At 38.4% G+C, this 19,932-nt stretch overlaps 1 protein-coding gene and 1 pseudogene across 2 annotated transcripts; both read right to left on the minus strand.

The window, feature by feature from the left end:
- Nucleotides 1–300: 300 nt before the first annotated feature.
- LOC308337412 (peptidyl-prolyl cis-trans isomerase D-like) lies at nucleotides 301–1,913 on the minus strand (annotated as a pseudogene). Its single transcript has 2 exons — nucleotides 1,900–1,913; nucleotides 301–1,263 (listed from the first exon to the last, which is right to left on the minus strand). The product of its transcript is annotated as a peptidyl-prolyl cis-trans isomerase D-like (transcript).
- Nucleotides 1,914–1,964: 51 nt separating this feature from the next.
- LOC308337223 (glyceraldehyde-3-phosphate dehydrogenase-like) lies at nucleotides 1,965–2,897 on the minus strand (the record flags this gene model as incomplete). Its single annotated transcript, XM_080795338.1, has 1 exon — nucleotides 1,965–2,897. The coding sequence occupies one exon, from the start codon at nucleotides 2,895–2,897 to the stop codon at nucleotides 1,965–1,967; it is 933 nt and encodes a 310-aa protein (XP_080651464.1).
- Between the last annotated feature and the right edge of the window lie 17,035 nt (nucleotides 2,898–19,932).

Genomic DNA, 19,932 nt, shown 5'->3' on the forward strand with positions numbered 1-19,932 from the left:
AAGTAAGTCAAGCAGAGAAAGTCATTTGTCATATGTTTTGCTTATTTGTGGAACATAGGTGATAACATGGAGGACATTAGGAAAAGGGAAAAATTACAGGGGACAGTTGTGACAATTCAATTGAAGATGTGCTTGGGAACAGTCTCAGAGAACATACTGGGTGCGGTGCATAAACAATGAATTCTGGAACATTGAAAAGAGATTTAAAAAATAAATAAAAATTAAAAGAAAGAAGCATCCTACTAAAGAACGAATGGATCAACCAGGAAATTAAAAAAATAATTAAAAATATTCATGATCCTATTCTTTTAATCCTTGCCATCCTTGAGTTTATGGTACAATGTTTTGGAATTTGATGGGTCTATTTCAAGTGCCTCCAAACAACTGTCAATTCCTGCCTGCCAATTTGACATCTTCTGTTAATTTGCACCAACATTTGGCACACAGCTTAGAGCTATAGGTTGTAGCTTCAATCTATCTGCTTTCCTAATAACAGCGTTTGAACCTTCTACATATCTTAAAGCTTTTGTATATTTTTTTTTAGTATCTATCTCCCAGTTCTGGGATTTGAAAAAATATATTTGCAATTTTTTAAGTCTTCTCTTATTAGCAAAATTTTATCTACATATTTTAAATATATATCTGCTTCTTCAAATAAATCTGGGTGACCATCACCAGAACCATCATTTGGGAATATACCCCAATGATCTCCCTCCTTTAGTTCTCTGCATTCTGTAATAACACATATCTTGGCAGGTTTTTCACCTTTCACTTCTACATTTTCCAGTATCCCTGCCACACCCGTTTCTTTAATTACTTAACCAAATACCATATTTTTCCCCTCCAAACGAGGAATTGGAACTGCTGATAAAGTACTAAGAACCACTTGTGTTGCGGCTTGCATTTGCCATGCTCTATAAACCTTGGTCATGCTTATAATAGGAATTTTCATCTTCAAAATTTTCACTATAAATACTTTCTCCACCTTTCCCATTTTGATTTGAGAAATCTCCACCCTGAACCATAAATTTCTTAATAATTCATTGGAAAGGGCATCCTTTGAAATGGAGAGTTCTCCCAGTGGTGGGTCCAGTGAATTTTTCTCTTGTACCCTAGACATGAAAATTTTCTGCAGTTTTGGGTACAATATCTGCAAATAATTCTAAGGCAATTAAACCAACTCATTCCCTACTGATGTCCATGTCAAAGAAGACTCAGGGATTACTGTGGTTGGAAGGCTTAGTCTGGGGGACAGTTGTGACACTTCAATTGAAGATGTGCTTGGGAAAAGTCTCAGAGAACCTCAACCTGAGTGGCTTTCTCTTAAAAAAATATTTTATTTAATTTTATTTAAAGATTAGATTTACTGGGGTGCCTGGGTGGCTCAGTGGGTTAAAGCCTCTGCCTTCGGCTCAGGTCATGATCCCAGGGTCCTGGGATCGAGCCCTGCATCGAGCTCTATGCTCAGCAGGGAGCCAGCTTCCCCCTCTCTCTCTGCCTGCCTCTGCCTGCTTGTGATCTCTGTCTGACTGTGAAATAAATAAATAAAATCTTAAAAAAAAATTAGATTTACTTTTTTTTTTTTTTTTTTTTTAGAGAGGGAAGGCACAAACAGGGAGAATGGCAGTCAGATGGAGAAGCAGGCTACTTGCTGAACAAGGAGCCCAATATGGGTTTTTTGTTATTGTTGTTGGGTACAGTATATTTTATTGATGGTACATGACAAGGTAGGGCTCCCCAAACCCCTCCCCTTCTTCAGGGGGTCTGGGATGGAAATAGTGGAGGTTGGGAGATTCTCAGTGTTTGGGGGGATAAGTTGGGGCAGGGATTCCCCAGCAGCTGAGGGCCTCTCTCTTCCTCTTGCTCTGGCTGGGGCTGGTGGTCCAGGGGGGCTCTTACTCCTTGGAGGCCATGTGGACCATAAGGTCCACCACCCAGTTGCTGTAGCCAAATTCATTGTCATATCAGGAAATGAGCTTGACAAAGTGGTCATTGAGAGAAATGCCAGCCCCGGCATCAAAGGTAGAGGAGTGGGTGTCACTGTTGAAGTCGCAGGAGACAACCTGGTCCTCAGTGTACTCCAGGATGCCCTTGAGGGGGCCCTCTGATGCCTGCTTCACCACCTTCTTGATGTCATCATATTTGGCAGCTTTCTCCAGGCGGCAGGTCAGATCCACGACAGACACATTGGGGGTGGGGACAGGGAAGGCCATGCCAGTGAGCTTCCCATTCAGCTCAGGGATGACCTTGCCTATAGTCTTGGCTGCACCAGTGGAAGCAGGGATGATGTTCTGGGCAGCCCCTTGGCCGTCACGCCACAGCTTCCCAGAGGGGCCATCCACAGTCTTCTGGGTGGCAGTGATGGCATGGACGGTGGTCATGAGTCCCTCCACGATGCCGAAGTTGTGATGGATGACCTTGGCCAGAGGAGCCAAGCAGTTGGTGGTACAGGAGGCATTGCTGACAATCTTGCGGGAGTTGTCATACTTTTCATGGTTCACACCCATCACGAACATGGGGGCATCAGCAGAAGGAGTGGAGATGATGACCCTCTTGGCCCCACCCTTCAAGTGAGCCCCAGCCTTCTCCATGGTGGTGAAGACCCCAGTGGACTCCACAACATACTCAGCACCAGCATCGTCCCATTTGATGTTGGCGGGATCTCGCTCCTGGAAGATGGAGATGGACTTCCCATTGACGACAAGCTTCCCATTCTCAGCCTTGACTGTGCCATGAAATTTGCCATGGGTAGAATCATACTGGAACATGTAGACCATGTAGTTGAGATCAATGAAAGGGTCATTGATGGCGACAATATCCACTTTGCCAGAGTTAAAAGCAGCCTTGGTGACCAGGTGCACAGTATGGCCAAATCCATTCACTCCAACCTTCACCATTGTGTCTCAGGCATGCGGCTGGCACTGCACCTGAAGATGCGGCTGTCTGTCGAACGGGGAAGAGCAGAGAGCCCAATATGGGACTTGGTCCCAGGACACTGGGACACTCAGATGTTAAACCAACTGAGATACCCAGGCATCTCAAAATAAAATGTTTTAAATGAAAAAAAATAAATGAATCCTTTCATTTTAAGGCACTTTCTTCACATTATAATTTTCAAAATAGGAGAGAGAACAAAATATAGAGCAAGCTTTGAGATAACAATGTGTGGTAATTAGATTTGTTCCTTTCGCCTTCATTTAGGATGTATTGGTAAATGTGATGTTTGAAGGCTTTTATTCTTGGTTTGGTTGTGTTGATTTTTTGTTACTTAATTGGTTACTGTGGATATAATCTATTCTAACAAATTACTTTTAACTAATATACCCTTTTATACTTGTCCATTTATTCCAAATGCTGTCCTTTTAGTATATTTTTTTCCCATAATTACTCCCTTGCTCCTAATTTACTTGTGGAAAACATACTTGCTGGGGATGCAAGGACCTCTGCTATATTGCCAGCACTTCATTCTTATAATTTGGACTAATATGGCTCATTCATAAGCTATATAGCAGAAAATAATGATCTTGTTCTGGTCAAGAGGAAGGTGGGAAATGCAGCTCTTTTTTTATTATTATTTCATCTTTCTTCTGATCTTTGAAGGATTTTTAAAATCCAATAATGCTTCATAAAGAAGTATTTCTATAAAAATTCATCTAAAATGCTTTTTGAACCACATCTTCCTTATCCATTCATCCGTTGAAGGGCATCTTGGTTCTTTCCACAGTTTAGCGACCGTGGCCATTGCTGCTATGAACATTGGCGTACAGATGGCCCTTCTTTTCACTACATCTGTATCTTTGGGGTAAATACCCAGCAGTGCAATTGCAGGGTCATAGGGAAGATCTATTTTTAATTTCCTGAGGAATCTCCACACTGTTCTCCAAAGTGGCTGCACCAGTTTGCATTCCCACCAACAGTGTAAGAGGGTTCCCCTTTCTCCACATCCTCTCCAACACACGATGAATGGATAAGGAAGATGTGGTCCATATACACTATGGAGTATTATGCCTCCATCAGAAAGGACGAATACCCAACTTTTGTAGCAACATGGACAGGACTGGAAGAGATTATGCTGAGTGAAATAAGTCAAACAGAGAAAGTCAAGTATCATATGGTTTCACTTATTGGTGGAGCATAACAAATAATATAGAGGACAAGGGTAGATGGAGAGGAGAAGGGAGTTGAGGGAAATTGGAAAGGGAGGTGAACCATGAGAGACTATGGACTCTGAAAAACAACCTGAGGGTTTTGAAGGGGCGGGGTGGGAGAGTGGGGGAACCAGGTGGTGGGTATTAGGGAGGGCACAGATTGCATGGAGCACTGGGTGTCGTGAAAAAACAATGAATACTGTTACGCTGAAAATAAATAAAAAATTTAATAAAAAAAAAGAAAATAATCATGCTAATGTTTTGATTAGCATGTCATTGAATCTACAGACCATTTGGGAGAAGATTGATATTAATAGCGTTGAGTCTTTTAATCAATAAACATACTACATTTAGCAATCTATTAAGACTTTAAAAAAAAATAAAATGCTTTTTGAAAATGTTATTCTTGACTAATAATTTCATTAGTAACTCTGCTTAGCTTTCTCATATCCTAAGGCTTTCAGTTCCTGACCAAAATGTTTTGATAGATTTTTTTTTTCAAGCGAAATAATTTTTCAACAAATTAATAGGTCTTGTTGGTGGAAAGATTGGAGGTAATTGTTCTAGTTCTTTCAACTTTAAACACTCACATTCTGGCAGCATAACTTGGAAGTGATCAGTCACAATTTTAAAAAGTGTGTTTATACCCACCATTGTAATGATATTACAGATTGTTGTGGTAGGCATCAGTTTTCTACGCGTTTTGAAAACAAGGAAACTAAGACATAGTACAATGCAAATGAGTTCCTAAAGGTCAACTAATATGTTGCATAGAATTACAATTCGAATTCCAGTTTTATGAGTCCAAAATCTTTTTTTTTTTTAATTTTTTATTTATTTTCAGCGTAACAGTATTCATTGTTTTTTCACCACACCCAGTGCTCCATGCAATCTGTGCCCTCCCTAATACCCACCACCTGGTTCCCCCACCCTCCCACCCCGCCCCTTCAGGTTGTTTTTCAGAGTCCATAGTCTCTCATGGTTCACCTCCCCTTCCAATTTCCCTCAACTCCCTTCTCCTCTCCATCTACCCTTGTCCTCTATATTATTTGTTATGCTCCACCAATAAGTGAAACCATGTGATACTTGACTTTCTCTGTTTGACTTATTTCACTCAGCATAATCTCTTCCAGTCCTGTCCATGTTGCTACAAAAGTTGGGTATTCGTCCTTTCTGATGGAGGCATAATACTCCATAGTGTATATGGACCACATCTTCCTTATCCATTCATCCGTTGAAGGGCATCTTGGTTCTTTCCACAGTTTGGCGACCGTGACCATTGCTGCTATAAACATTGGGGTACAGATGGCCCTTCTTTTCACTACATCTGTTATCTTTGGGGTAAATACCCAGCAGTGCAATTGCAGGGTCATAGGGAAGATCTATTTTTAATTTCCTGAGGAATCTCCACACTGTTCTCCAAAGTGGCTGCACCAGTTTGCATTCCCACCAACAGTGGAAGAGGGTTCCCCTTTCTCCACATCCTCTCCAACACACGTTGTTTCCTGTCTTGCTAATTTTGGCCATTCTAACTGGTGTAAGGTGGTATCTCAATGTGGTTTTGATTTGAATCTCCCTGATGGCTAGTGATGATGAACATTTTTTCATGTGTCTGGTAGCCATTTGTATGTCTTCCTTGGAGAAGTGTCTGTTCATATCTTCTGCCCATTTTTTAATATGATTATCTGTTTTGTGTGTGTTGAGTTTGAGGAGTTCTTTATAGATCCTGGATATCAACCTTTTATCTGTACTGTCATTTGCAAATATCTTCTCCCATTCCGTGGGTTGCCTCTTTGTTTTGATGACTGTTTCTTTTGCTGTGCAGAAGCTTTTTATCTTGATGAAGTCCCAGAAGTTCATCTTTGCCTTTGTTTCCTTCGCCTTTGGAGACATATCCTGAAAGAAGTTGCTGTGGCTGATATCAAAGAGGTTACTCCCTATGTTCTCCTCGAGGATTCTGATGGATTCCTGAGTCCAAAATCTTTTCATGCTACTATAGCTTGCTGTCTCCCACAGAAGTTTTGGCTCTGAATTTGCTTTGTTAAATTCGTCTGGCTCTTATCAGTTAGGTAGTATGTTTAGGATCCTGGGGCAGAGAATTGAAAACAGTGTTTCTCTGTTAAAATAATTGAATTTTCTCATCTACATATATGGATAGGGGAAATAGTGGTGTTTTATAGGTTTCATTAAGAATAAATTTGAGTATGTACAGCATCTTAATAAAAGACAATTCACTGATTTCTTCTCCTCAATTTATCCAGATCCTCAAGTTGCAAAGAACTAAATAATCATTTCAAGAGTTACCAAATATAAAATTCAAAATAGAGAAAACTGCTCTCACATGGCTGTGAAACCTTTAAGTACTTTTTAAATGACTGTTTGACATAATTTAAAAATTAATTTTATTTTTGTGTGTGTTCCAAAATTCGTTGTTTATGCATCACACCCAGTGCTCCATGCAATAAATGCCCTACTTAATACACACCACCAGGCTCACCCAACCCCCACACTCCTCCCCTCCAAAACCCTCAGTTTGTTTCTCAGAGTCCACAGTCTCTCATGGTTTGTTCTCCCCCTCCAACATCCCCCAACTCACTTCTCCTCCACATTTTCCAGTGTCCTCCATGTTATTCCTTATGATCCACAAGTAAGTGAAACCATATGGTAATTGACTCTCTCTGCTTGATTTATTTCACTCAGCATAATCTCCTCCAGTCCCATCCATGTTGATACAAAAGTTGGGTATTCATCCTTTCTGATGGAGGTATAATACTCCATTGTATATATGGACCATATCTTCTTTATCCATTCATCTGTTGAAGGGCATTGTGGCTCTTTCCACAGTTTGGCAACTGTGGCCACTGTTGCTATGAACATTGGGGGTACAGATGGCCCTTTTTTCCACTACATCTGTATCTTTGGGGTAAATACCCAACAGTGTAATTGCAGGGTCATAGGGTAGCTCTATTGTTCATTTCCTAAGGAATCTCCACACTATTTTCCAAAGTGGCTGCACCAACTTCCCCCCAACAGTGTAAGAGGGTACCCCTTTCTCCACATCCTCTCCAACACATGTTGTTTACTGTCTTCTTCATTTCAGCCATTCCAACTGGTGTAATGTGGTATCTCAGTGGGTTTTGATTTGAATCTCCCTGATGGCTAATGATGACGAACATTTTTTCATGTGTCTGTTAGCCATTTATATTTCTTCTTTGGAGAAGTGTCTGTTTATGTCTTCTGTCCATTTTTTGACGTGATTATCTGTTTTTTGAGTGTTGAGTTTCAGGAGTTCTTTATAGATCTTGGATATTAGCCTGTTGTCTGTAGTGTCATTTGTGAATATCTTCTCCCATTCCATCAGTTGCCTCTTAGTTTTGTTGACTGTTTCCTTTGCTGTGCAGAAGATTTGAATCTTGATGAAGTCCCAATAGTTCATTTTTGGTTTTGTTTCCTTCGCTTTTGGGGACAATGTCTTGAAAGAAGGTGATGTGGCTGATATTGAAGAGGTTATTGCTTATGTTCTCCTTTAGTATTTTGATAGATTCCTGCCTCACATTGAGGTTTTTTATCCATTTCGAATTTATCTTTGTGTATGTTGTAAGAGAATGGTCGAGTTTCATTCTTCTACACATAGGTGTCCAATTTTCCCAGCAATATTTATTGAAGAGATGATCTTTTTTCCACTGTATATTTTTTCCTGCTTTGTCGAAGATTATTTGACCATAGAGTTGAGGGTCCATATCTGGGCTCTCTACTCTGTTCCACTGGTCTATGTGTCTGTTGTTTGCCAGTATCATGCTGTCTTGCTGATCATAGCTTTGTAGTAAAGCTTGAAATCAGGCAATGTGATGCCCCCAGTTTTTTTTTTTTTTAATTTTTCAACATTTCCTTAGTAATTCTGGTTCTCTTTTGGTTCCATACAAATTTTAATATTGTTCATTCCCACTCTTTGAAAAATGCTTCTGGAATTTTGATCGGAATGGCATTGAAAGTATAGATTGCTCTAGGCAGTATAGACATTTTAACAATGTTTATTCTTCCCATCCAAGAGCATGGAATGGTCTTCCATCTTTTTGTGTCTTGTTCAATTTCTTTCATGAGGGTTTTGTAGTTCCTCGAGCACAGATCCTTTACCTCTTTGGTTAGGTTTATTCCCAGGTATCTTATGGTACTTGGTTCTATAGTAAATGGAATTGATTCTCTAATTTCCCTTTCTATATTTTCATTGTTAGTGTATAAGAAAGCAACTGATTTCTATACATTGATGTTCTATCCTGCCACATTACTGAATTGCTATATGAGTTCTAGTAGTTTGGGTGTGGAGTCTTTTCAGTTTTCCATATAAAGTATCATACCATCTGCGAAGAGAAAGAGTATGACTTTTTCTTTGCCAATTTGAATACCTTTTATTTCTTTTTGTTGTCTGATTGCTGTTGTTAGGACTTCTGGTACTGTGTTGAACTGCACTGGTGAGAATGGACATCCTTGTGTTCCTCATCTCAAAGGGAAGGCTGTCAGCTTTTCCCCATTGAGGATGATACTTGCTGTAGGTTTTTCAGAAATAGGTCTTATGAAGTTGAGGAATGTTCCTTCTATCCCTATACTTTGAAATCTTTTAATCAGGAATGGATGCTATATCTTGTCAAATGCATTTTCTACATTAATTGAGAGGATCGTATGGTTCTTCTCTTTTCTTTTACTGATTTGTTCTATCACATTGATTGGTTTGTGAATGTTGTACTACACTTGCATACCATGGATAAATCCCACCTGGTCATGGTGGATAATCTTTTTAATGTACTGTTGGATCCTGTTTGCTAGGATCTTGTTGAGAATCTTAGCATCCATATTCACCAGGGATATTGGTCTGAAATTCTCCTTTTTAGTGTGGTCTTTGCCTGGTTTGGGGATCAGGTAATGCTGGCTTCATAGGAAGAGTCTGGAAGTTTTCCTTCTATTTCTATTTTTTGAAGCAGCTTCAGGAGAATAGGTATTATTTTTTCTTTGAATGTTGATAGAATTATCCAGGGAATCCATCAGGTCCTGGGCTCTTCTTTTTTGGGAGGTTTTTGATCACTGCTTCAATCTCGTTACTAGATATTAGTCTACTCAGGTTGCAATTTCTTCCTGATTCAGTTTTGGAAGTTTATAGATTTCCAGGAATGCATCCATTTCATCTAGGTTGCTTAGCTTATTGACATATAACTGTTGGTAATAATTGCTCATGATTGTTTCTATTTCCTTGGTGTTAGATGTGATATCTCTCTTTTCATTCATAGTTTTATTAATTTGGGTCCTCTATCTTCCTTTGGATTAGTTTGGCCAGTGGTTTATCGATCTTATCGATTCTTTCAAAAAATCAGCTTCTAGTTTTGTTGATGTGTTCTACTGTATCCCTAGTTTCTGTCTCATTGATCCCTGCTCTAATCTTGATTATTTCCCTTATTGTATGTGGGGTTGGCTTAATTTGTTGTTGATTCTCCAGTTCTTTAAGGTGTAAAGAGTGCTGGTGTATTCTGGATTTTTCAATTTTTTTAGAGGAAGGCTTGTATGGCTGTGTATTTTCCCCCTTAGGACTGCCATTGCCGTATTCCATAGGTTTTGTACAAATGTGTCTTCATTCTCATTGGTTTCCATGATTTTTTTAAGTTGTTCTTTGATTTCCTGGTTGATCCAAATATTCTTAAGCAGGGTAGCCTTTAGCATCCAACTATTTGAATTCCTTCCATACTTTTTCTTGTGGTTGAGTTCCAGTTTCAAAGCATTATGGTCTGAGAATCTGCAGGGTATCTCAATCTTTTGGTATCGGTTGAGCCCTGATTTGTGACCCAGTATGTGGTCTATTCTGGAGAAAGTTCCATGTGCGCTTGAGAAGAATGAGTGCTCTGTTGTTTTAGGGTGGAATGTTCTGTGTATATCTATGAGGTCCACCTGGTCCAATGTGTCATTCAATCCTCTTGTTTCCTTATTGATTTTCTGCTTGGATGATCTGTCTATTACTGAAAGTGGTGTGTTTAAATCCCCTACTATTAATGTATTCATATCAATATGACTGTTTATCTTGATTAACAGTTGTCTTATGTAGTTGGCTGCTCCCGTATTGGGGGCATAAATATTTACAATTGTTAGATCTTATTGGTGGATAAACCTTTTTAAGAATAATGTAGTGTCCTTCTGTATCTCTGACTACGGCCTTTAGTTTAAAATCTAATTTATCTCTTATGAGAATCCCTACCCCAGCTTTCTTTTGAGGTCCATTGACATAAAAGATGCTTCTCCATCCCTTCACTTTCAGTCTGAATGTATCTTTAGATTCCAAATGGGTGTTTTGTAGACAGCATATGGACAGGTTTTGTCATTTTATCTGATCTGCAACCCTGTGCCATTTTTTGGGAGTGTTTAGGCCATTCACTTAGAGAGTAATTATTGAAAGATACGTTTTTGTTGACATCATGTTGCCTGTGAAGTCCTTGTCTCTATATATTGTCTCTGTAAATTTCTGCTCTATTACATTCTTGGGTTCTTTCTTCTTCTATAGAACTTCCCTTAATATTTCTTGTAGTGCTGGCTTAGTGGTCACATACTCTTTTAAACCTTGCTGGTCTTGGAAACTCTTTATCTCACCATCCATTTTGAATGTCAGCCCTTCTGGATAAAGTATTCTTGGCTGGAGGTTCTTCTCATTTAGTGCATTGAATATGCCTTGCCTGTCCTTTCTGGCTTGCCAGGTTCCTGTAGACAGGTCTGCTGTTATTCTGATGGACTTCCTTTTTAAATAAGGAAATTCTTCCCCCTAGCTGCCCTCAGGAGCTCTTGTTTAAAATTATGGTTCATCAGCCTCACAATCAAGTGTCTCAAGGTCTTTCTAGATTTGTTGATTTTGAGGGATGTTCTTTCTACCTCTAGGACAGAAACACTAGTTCCATTCCTCAGACAAATGTTAATGACAAGAAAAAAAAAGAGAGAGAGAGAGAGAGAGAGAACCCAGCCAAAATGAACTCCAAGGATAAAATGTATATAATACCAGAACAAAAACAAATACACATAAACACTGACAGAAAAAGAATATGGGAGGGTGGTTATAAATCCTTGATGTGGGTGAGGAAGTTTATTTTGATTCTTCCTGGTGTGTATCTTGATATCTTTGTTAAAGGACTCAATTTCCAGAGATAAAGGGAGATTAAAACTGGTTTATATATAGGTGTAGTATTGATTAGGGAAAGAGGATTACCTTGAAGCTTATATCTATCTATCTATTATACACACACACACACACACACACACATATATATTAAAAAATGGAAAAGCAAAAGCAAAATACATATATGTATGAAAAAGTTCAAGTTAAAAGGTTATTATGGAATATGTCGAATTGAAACTCTAGTTGTAATGGTAAGTAGGTTAAAAATTAAAAAGAACAAGAATCACGAGTACTGATTTAAAAATAAATGTTGTATCTATGAAATATACAGGTATAGGGGAATTCCAGGAAATTAATATCTTGTTTTCCCCTTATATTGGGGTTTTACAATTTTATGGGGACCCTGTGGTGGTTGTCCTCCTGTTCTTTTGGCTGGCTTTCTGGGGCAGGGGCCTGCCGCATTGTTTTTCAGTCAGTCTTGCTTGGCTTGAGTCCTCAGGCCCCCTATCAAGGTGCTGTGCTCTGTGGAAACTGGTTTTTCAGGTTTTTGTTCTCTGGAGGTTTTTGTGATTTCACCACTTTTTGCAGCTTTTCAGAGGTTTAGTGGAAAGCAAATTGCACCCAGACATCTGTCTCAGAGAAAAGCCTCAGTCTGCTCCCTTTGGGTGGTCCAGAACACACAGACTCCTCCTCTGCAAACTTTGCTCAGCTGTGCAACCTCCCACAGGCAAAGCACGTCCCCAGCCACTGTCTCAGGGGTCACCTGAAGCGCCCGCTTGTTTCTGCATGCCTGTGTCACTAAAACGATGAGTGATATTGGTCCAGGGAGCCCGCTTCCAGTGGCTGCCTTTGCCAGAACTGCTGTCTGGGGTCCAGATGTCAGGGTTTCTCAGGTCTCTGCCCACCCCAGAGATTCCAACCAGAGAGTGCTTAGTTTTTCAAGCCCAAGCTGGTAGTATTCAGACTCTCAGTTGGTCCTAGAGACCAGTTGCTAGTGCCTGCACAGAGGTCTCTCAGGTGCCAGTGGGGAGCGCAGTTCAGACCCCAGTTGTGCAGTACATGCAGAGCACAAAAGGCTGTGGTTCTTGAGAGCCCTGGCTGGCGCTCACATCAGAGTCCTTCATGGGCACAGGTGGGAGTATGCTTAGCCCAGCGCTGGTGCAAGCAGCAGAAAGCTGGAGGCTCAGGGACCATGGCCTAAAGGCATCGCCATACTCTCTCTGGCACAATTGGTTTCCAGCAACAGCTGTCCTGTGTCCATGGGCTTAGGCCGGTGCCATGACTGCTTGATCCACCAGTTTCCCCTTAAGATCTTTTGCTCTTTTTGAGTGCTTCTAACCAGACTCCAAGTTAACGCTGGTCCCCAATCACAAGGCACTTTCATATTGGGTTATTACTTTCCAGTGGGTCAGTTCTGGTGACCCCCCTTTCTGTTTAACCTCTGATATCAGTCCAATAATTCCCACTCTGCTTTACGTCTCCACTGGAGTCTTCTGCCTCTGTAGAGATCCAGAGGTGTATAATCTTACATCTCAGGCTGATTGCATGGGTGTTCAGGGTGTTCTGGTAGATAGTTAGCTCACTTTAGGGGACCGGTTGAAACAAGGTCTCCTATTTCTCTACCATCTTGCCCCTCCTCCCAACTTTAAGTACTTTTGCCCCATTCCCACCCATAGTCCTCCATATACACATCATCAACCTTTTAAATATCAAGAGTTATTGTCAAACTTTAAACCTAGTTACCTGTATGCCTGAACCTGACCATTGTACTTCTCTATAGAGCCCAGATTTAAGATGCTCCTGTTAAAAATACAAATGACAACAGTTGGTTTACTGATGACAATAAATATCAAGAGTTATATCAATGAAGACTAACTTATCCCAAATATAACAAAAACAAATAATAATAGTAATAATAATGATAATAACAGCAATAATAATAATAATATGTGAATAGAAAAAAGAAAAGAAAAGAAAAAAAATCCCTGAATGACAGTGCATTCTTTTTAAGATTGTATTTATTTATTTGAGAGAGAAAGAAGGAAATAGCAGTGGGGGAAGGCAGAGGAAGAGGGAGAAGAAGGCTTTATATATTTATTTATTTATTTATTTATTTATTTGAGAAGGCTTCTCACTGAGCAGGGAGCCTGAAACTGGTCTCCTCCCAATTCCCTGGGATTGGCAGCCACCCAACTGTCTGAGCCACCCAGGTATTACCCTCCCCTTTTTCTTAAAATATTTTATGTATTTAGACAGTTAGTTTTAAGAGTATACATAAACTGTGTTATTAGACTGAACTTCATTTGCTAAAGGCAATGTTAGGATAAACTACAGGCCTAGTTGCCATAAAACATTCACTCAGTCTCTCAATCAATTGGTAGCTTCTAGTGTATTAATTCTTCTCTGCCTCATTGTATATTAACTCCACAACTGACCACATATTGACCTGAATGACAGAAGAAATACACATACATATATTTTTATTTAAGACAGCCACAACATCTATTATGACTATCATAATCAAGTTTTGAGTCCAACATTTTAAATAGAAGTTTAACAGTTTCTACTTCATAATTATGCAAAACAAAGAAATACCTGTTATCTTTATGATGTATCAAAGTTATACTACACAGGAAAAAACGAAATAAAAAGAAAAGATCAATGGTTAAGTGACACCAAATCTTTTTGATCAAAGGACAAAGGGGACGTGACTAACCTATTCAAAAGCGCTCATTAAAAGATGAGTTTCCATGTGTGCACTAAGATACTGCAGAAAAGGATCCTGGTAATGAAATTAGTGTCACCTTGACCCTAATAGTTTCCACTTCCTTTTCTTAAAACACTTATTCTTGGAGCTCTGAGCATTTATGCAATAAATATGATTACAGTGTTAGAGAATAAGAAGGGACCAAAATATTACACTGAGAGAGAGAAAAGCCCAGCTAAGCTCACCTGCCCCAACAACGTGCCAGACCTGTGATCAAAGCTATCTTGGACCGTCCAGATGAGATGAGACACTAGATGAGTATTAATGAATGACTTTATTCAAGCTAAAGGGAAAAGCAACATTATTTTACCAACTATGCCTTGTCTGATTTTTGACACATGAAAATTTTAGATATAATAAAAGGTGTGCTCTTTTAAAACACTAAAGTTGGGAGTAGTTGTTACACAGCAGTATATATATATATATGTGTGTGTGTGTATCTATATATAGATAGATAGAGATCTATCTATCTATATATAGATAGATATATATAGATATAGTAAATATATATATCTATATATAGATATATATATAGATATAGTAAATATCGTATATATTTACACTATATCACATATATTATATTATCATATATATTTACACTATATCATATATATTATATTATATTATATTATATCATATATATTTACATATATGTGTGTATATATATATGTGTGTGTGTATCTATATATATGATGTTAAAATGACAAATCTGTTACTCATGGGTATTTAGGTAAAGTAACATCATGCCTATGACTTAACTTACCTTCACCTGTTACATATAATCACTTTTTTTCATGCCAAATGGCAAAGGACTGCTACTTAAATAAAGATATCTATTTGTCCTGTTGGAAAGTTCATTATTTCCATTTTTAAACTAACCAAGAAGTTTGCAGGAAAGATCAGAGATAAAAGTAGTATTTGTGAAATAAAAATAAATACCACAGGGGCACCTGGGTGGCTCAGTGGGTTAAGCCTCTGCCTTCGGCTCAGGTCATGATCCCAAGGTCCTAGGATCGAGCCCCGCATTGGGCTCTTTGCTCAGCGGGAAGCCTGCTTCCTCCTCTCTCTCTGCCTACTTGTAATCTCTACCAAATAAATAAATAAAATCTTTAAAAAAATAAAAATAAAAAAAACCCACAATATCAGCCATATCACACTATTTCTGAAAATGAGAGAGTTTATCTTTGGAGAAAAAAGACTGTTAAACTAAAAAGTCACATATGTCATTAAATAGGTGTAGGCTTTAAGAACACATGAGTTAGATAATATGTCTAGTTTCCTCATACATAATATTATGACTTCATTGTAAATACGTACCATAGAAAAGAAAACTTTTTATTAGAAAGTCTAAGCCCTTTAGGTGTGAATGCCATTAACTTGAACAAGGGAACATGTATTTTTAGAAAAAGTATATTCTAAAATTAAAATTATTTTGATTTCATTTTCGAGTTAATCTTAATTTATTTTTAATTTCAAATAGCATTAAAAGAACGTATGAGATTGATGTTTAGTAAATGGAAGTTGTGCTTAAAATTTTTGAATCATTGTTATGTAGATATTTGTGATTAGATAGTAGAAATGTTTTTACTTTGAATGCTTTGAAATACTTTGAAAATTGTTAAAGCTAGCATGCTTATGAATTAATGCCCTTCTAGATGGTGATTTACCAAAAAACTTTCCTTCTCCAATTTGGTGAGGTGGAAAGATCTCTGTACTAAGAATTAGTAGATCTGGCATTTAGTCTTTCTTTTGTCACTAATGAGCACTTAGAACATAGGTAAGTTACTTTTTCTCCCTTAGTTTTCCTTTAGTTTCTCTTTAGTTTACTAAGTTTTGAAATAGGACATTTTCATAAAAAGATCTTTAAGGTCTATTCCGGGTGTAATACTTTTTTTATTATAATTTCCTCTTTAGTCTTGCTGAAGTCCTCATATTATTTGTTCCTTTAAGTAAAAACACTGAGTTCTTTATTAAAAGACAAATACTGTGTGAGAAGAGTTGCACATTAAGCCATTAATAATCATTAAAACCCCAAATTGATTCAGTTTATTAAATTAGCTATCAGGCAATTGAGGGAATAGGAAAAAAGGGAAGTTTGACATGAAGGGTAATGGGCAGAAAACTAATTGCAATGTGCCCTAACAAGCCAAGTGTTATCATATAGATATTGGGCACTAGTCTAGACAACATCAAAGTTTGCCTAAAGGAGTTCTTAGTGATATGCTCATGGGTATTATGAAATAATGTCAAGTACATACCCTAATTGAGACCCCATTGTATATGAAAAATGGACTTATTTAATAACTTCGGTCCCAGATATTTTATTCTGGATCTGCTTTCTCAAAAATAGCAAGTGACTTACCATCATTTTGTGGTGGATTAAATACCTAACTAGAAAAGAAAAATATTGGTGTCCTGCTCCATGGCAAAGTGAACTATAATAAGAACTAAATTTTTAGGTCTGTCACAGTAAATGAACGCTTTCCAGGTTGTAGTAGTTGTATGCTTTTGTAAAATGATGTGAAAGTTTTCAGCAGCCCTAAATTATATCTGCATCAAGAATGATAAAAAGAAGTATGAGTCTCACCTTCTGTTTATTTATTTATTTTAAAAATATTTTTTAAATTTATTTGTCAAAGAGAGTGAGAGCTAGCACAAACAGGGGAAACAGAAGGCAGAGGGAGAAGCAGGCTCCCCGCTGAGCAAGGAGTCCAATATGTGACACAATCCCAGGACCCCAGCACCACAATCTGAGCCGAAGGCAGATGCTTAACCAACTGAACCACTCAGGCATTCCTCACCCTCTTATTTAAAGAGATTTTCCAAAACACTCACACTAAATTTATACATAAATCTAATTGATCAGATGTTAGCCACTTACCCATACATAACCATAAGAGATTCCTGGAAACAATGCTTAATCTGGGTACAGAGGATCATATATCTTGGAGGTCAATAGTAATCTGGGCCACAATATGCACTATCACAGAGTCTGAGATCCTTACATACTACTTTTATTGAGGATGGAAAGTCTTCAGCTAAAAATGAAAATTAATTTTCAGAGAAGCCTTAAAGTTTGAAAGATTTTACTACCATAATTATCTAAATAAATAGTAATAACAGACTAGAATCCCAGAAAAGTATAAATATTATTGGAAGATAAAGCCTCTAATGTTAATAGAATACAGTAAAAATAAAGGTAATGATAAATAACATGTTGAAGTACAATTTCTGTCTTGGATTATACACAATTATGCCTCTGAAAGAGTAGAACATATTCAAATTAGGAACTAAAGGATTAGAAATAACTGTCACAGGATGCCTAGGTGGTTCAGTCAGTTAAGTGTCTGCTTTCAGCTCAGATCATGATCCCAGAACCCTGGCCATGAGCCACGCATCAGGCTTCCTGCTCAGTGGGGAGCCTGTTTCTTCCTCTCCCTTTGCCTGTTGCTCCCCCTTGCTTGTGCTCTTTCTCTTGTCAAATAAATAAGATCTTTAAAAAAAGAAATATCTTTCACTATAATGACTCGTACAGAATGAGCATTTTTTTAAGATTTTATTTATTTATTTGACAGACAGAGATCACAAGTAGGCAGAGAGGCAGATAGAGAGAGGAGGAAGCAGGCCCCCCGGTGAGCAGAGAGCCAGATACGGGACTCAATCCCAGGACCCTGGGATCATGACCTGAGCTGAAGGCAGAGGCTTTAACCCACTGAGCCACCCAGGTGTCCCCAGAATGAGCATATTAAAGTCACCAAAGTTCAGGAAACAAGATGCTTTCCAGATAAATAAATAGAAACAGGCATAGAAAAAAAAATAACTAAACTTCTAGAATTTTCTACCTCTTCTACCTCTAGAACTTTCTACCTTGTCAGTATCGTCCAAAAACTTTTAAGACCAAAAATATATTTCATTAAGGGATTAATTGTTTTTGAATCTTAATTTAAAAAAGCAGTTTTTAGGTGTCATTTTTATCTATTGAACAAATACCAAAAAGAAACATCCGTCATCCATTCAATGTTGTTTCATAAGTTAACCTAGAGCATTTTATATTATTGCTAATTTGTTCATACATTCTATCTGTTAGATTAATAAGGAAAGTGTATCTAAAGAATTTAGAACAGAGGGGCATATAGTATTGTTTTGTTTTCAAAAATAATCATTCTGGGACCATAAGAATCATGGACCACTACAAAAATAACAGAAGAGACCTACTGGTGTGCTGCAATTTGAGGTGACTCATTTTGAACAAAGGTTTCACAAAATCTATGAGGCAAACAGAGGATGGGCCACAGCAATGATAGGCCTGGAAAAATATAATTATAACTGTATAACAAACCAAAGGACAAATGGAATAAGAGAAGCAGAGTATTGCAAGTTACTCACATGGTGCCATGTTAGGGACACTAGAAAAACATATATGTCTTCCCAGCTAACCCAGACATGGATCCTGAAATTCAAGATCAAATGCAATATGAATTACCAAGAAGGTAACATAATAATCTGTTATCAATCATTAATACCAAATCACAGATTTATTTATCATTCTAGCACTCAGTAGGATTCTGAGTAGAAGAGGTACTGGAAAGGTAGGTTTGATGTTAAGAAGGTAGTTAGTAAAAGTATGAAGCAAAGAAGTGCTGGCAGGGTTAGATGGATGACTGGGAGGAAAAAGATCACAGGGACATTTTCTAGATAGCAGGAGACAAGACTCTAGGAAGTTAATACAACACATAAAACTAACAAGTAAATAAAAATAAGTGATGATCTTAGGAAGATGGTGGCAAAGTAGGTGGACCCTAAGCTCACCTTGTCCCCCAAATACAACTAGATAACTATCAAATTATCACAAATATAACAATAATTGATCTGAAGACAGGCAGAACAAACTCTGCAACTAAAGGTAGACTAGAGGCCTCCAAAGAAGGAGGAAGTATGGAGATATGGTTTGGAAGAGAAACAAACTGTGCTGCAGTGGGGAGGGAGGGAGCCAGTACAGAGAAGGATGAGAGACAGAATAACACAGAGAGGAGTGCACAGGGAAAACAAATTGCCATAGAATTGGTTTAGAAAACAAGAGGGATCAAATTTTGTGACTCCTGGCAACCAATGGGACTTAAAGCATGGAGTTCAAAAGTCAGCAGGATTGGCTGGGATAGAGCTCCGAGGTCATTGCACTGCTCTTAGAAAGTAGGCAGGCAAACAAACTATGGACATACAATGTGGATACAGTGACCGAAAGAGTGCCTGCAACATGGAGTAAGAGGTTATTTGCTCTTTTTAGAATATATCTTAGAGATGTGGCATTCAGGGAGACAATGCTCTGGGAGCAAAGAAATTGGCTGGTACTATTTCCCTTCCTCACCATTCAGCTTGAGCACAGGACTACCCGCAGGAACAAGAAAAGCATTGACAGTTGTTACCTAACTTGTTTATTCCAAGCCTCACCTTCCACTCTGCACATAGGTGAAACTCCCTTGCCTAGCCTCTGTCCCACATGTCAGGAACCATCTCCCAGAAGATTGATCCAAACATCTGCTCACACCATATCTTCTGATTCAGGAATATTGGGGAACTTTTGTTCTGGTACTAGTGGTGACAAGACTCATTTCACAGGCAGATCACAGCATAGTTACTTAAAATGCACCACACTCAAGCTAGGGACCAAACACTACCCAAAACAGACAAAGAGAGTTTCTGGAGATGACTGGACTGAAGGATAAAAAAAAAAAAAGTCAGAGTGCAACAGTATACATTGTAGATACTTGTTGAAGTCCTAGGCCCTGGAAACAGGGACATTACATGACAGTATTGGGATCTTGTCTGTCTGTCTGGTTGGAGCTCCAGGGTATTTTCCACCGGGGAGAAGCTGGACG

Source organism: Martes martes, assembly GCF_963455335.1.
Source record: "Martes martes genome assembly, chromosome: X".
Lineage (NCBI taxonomy): Eukaryota > Metazoa > Chordata > Mammalia > Carnivora > Mustelidae > Martes > Martes martes.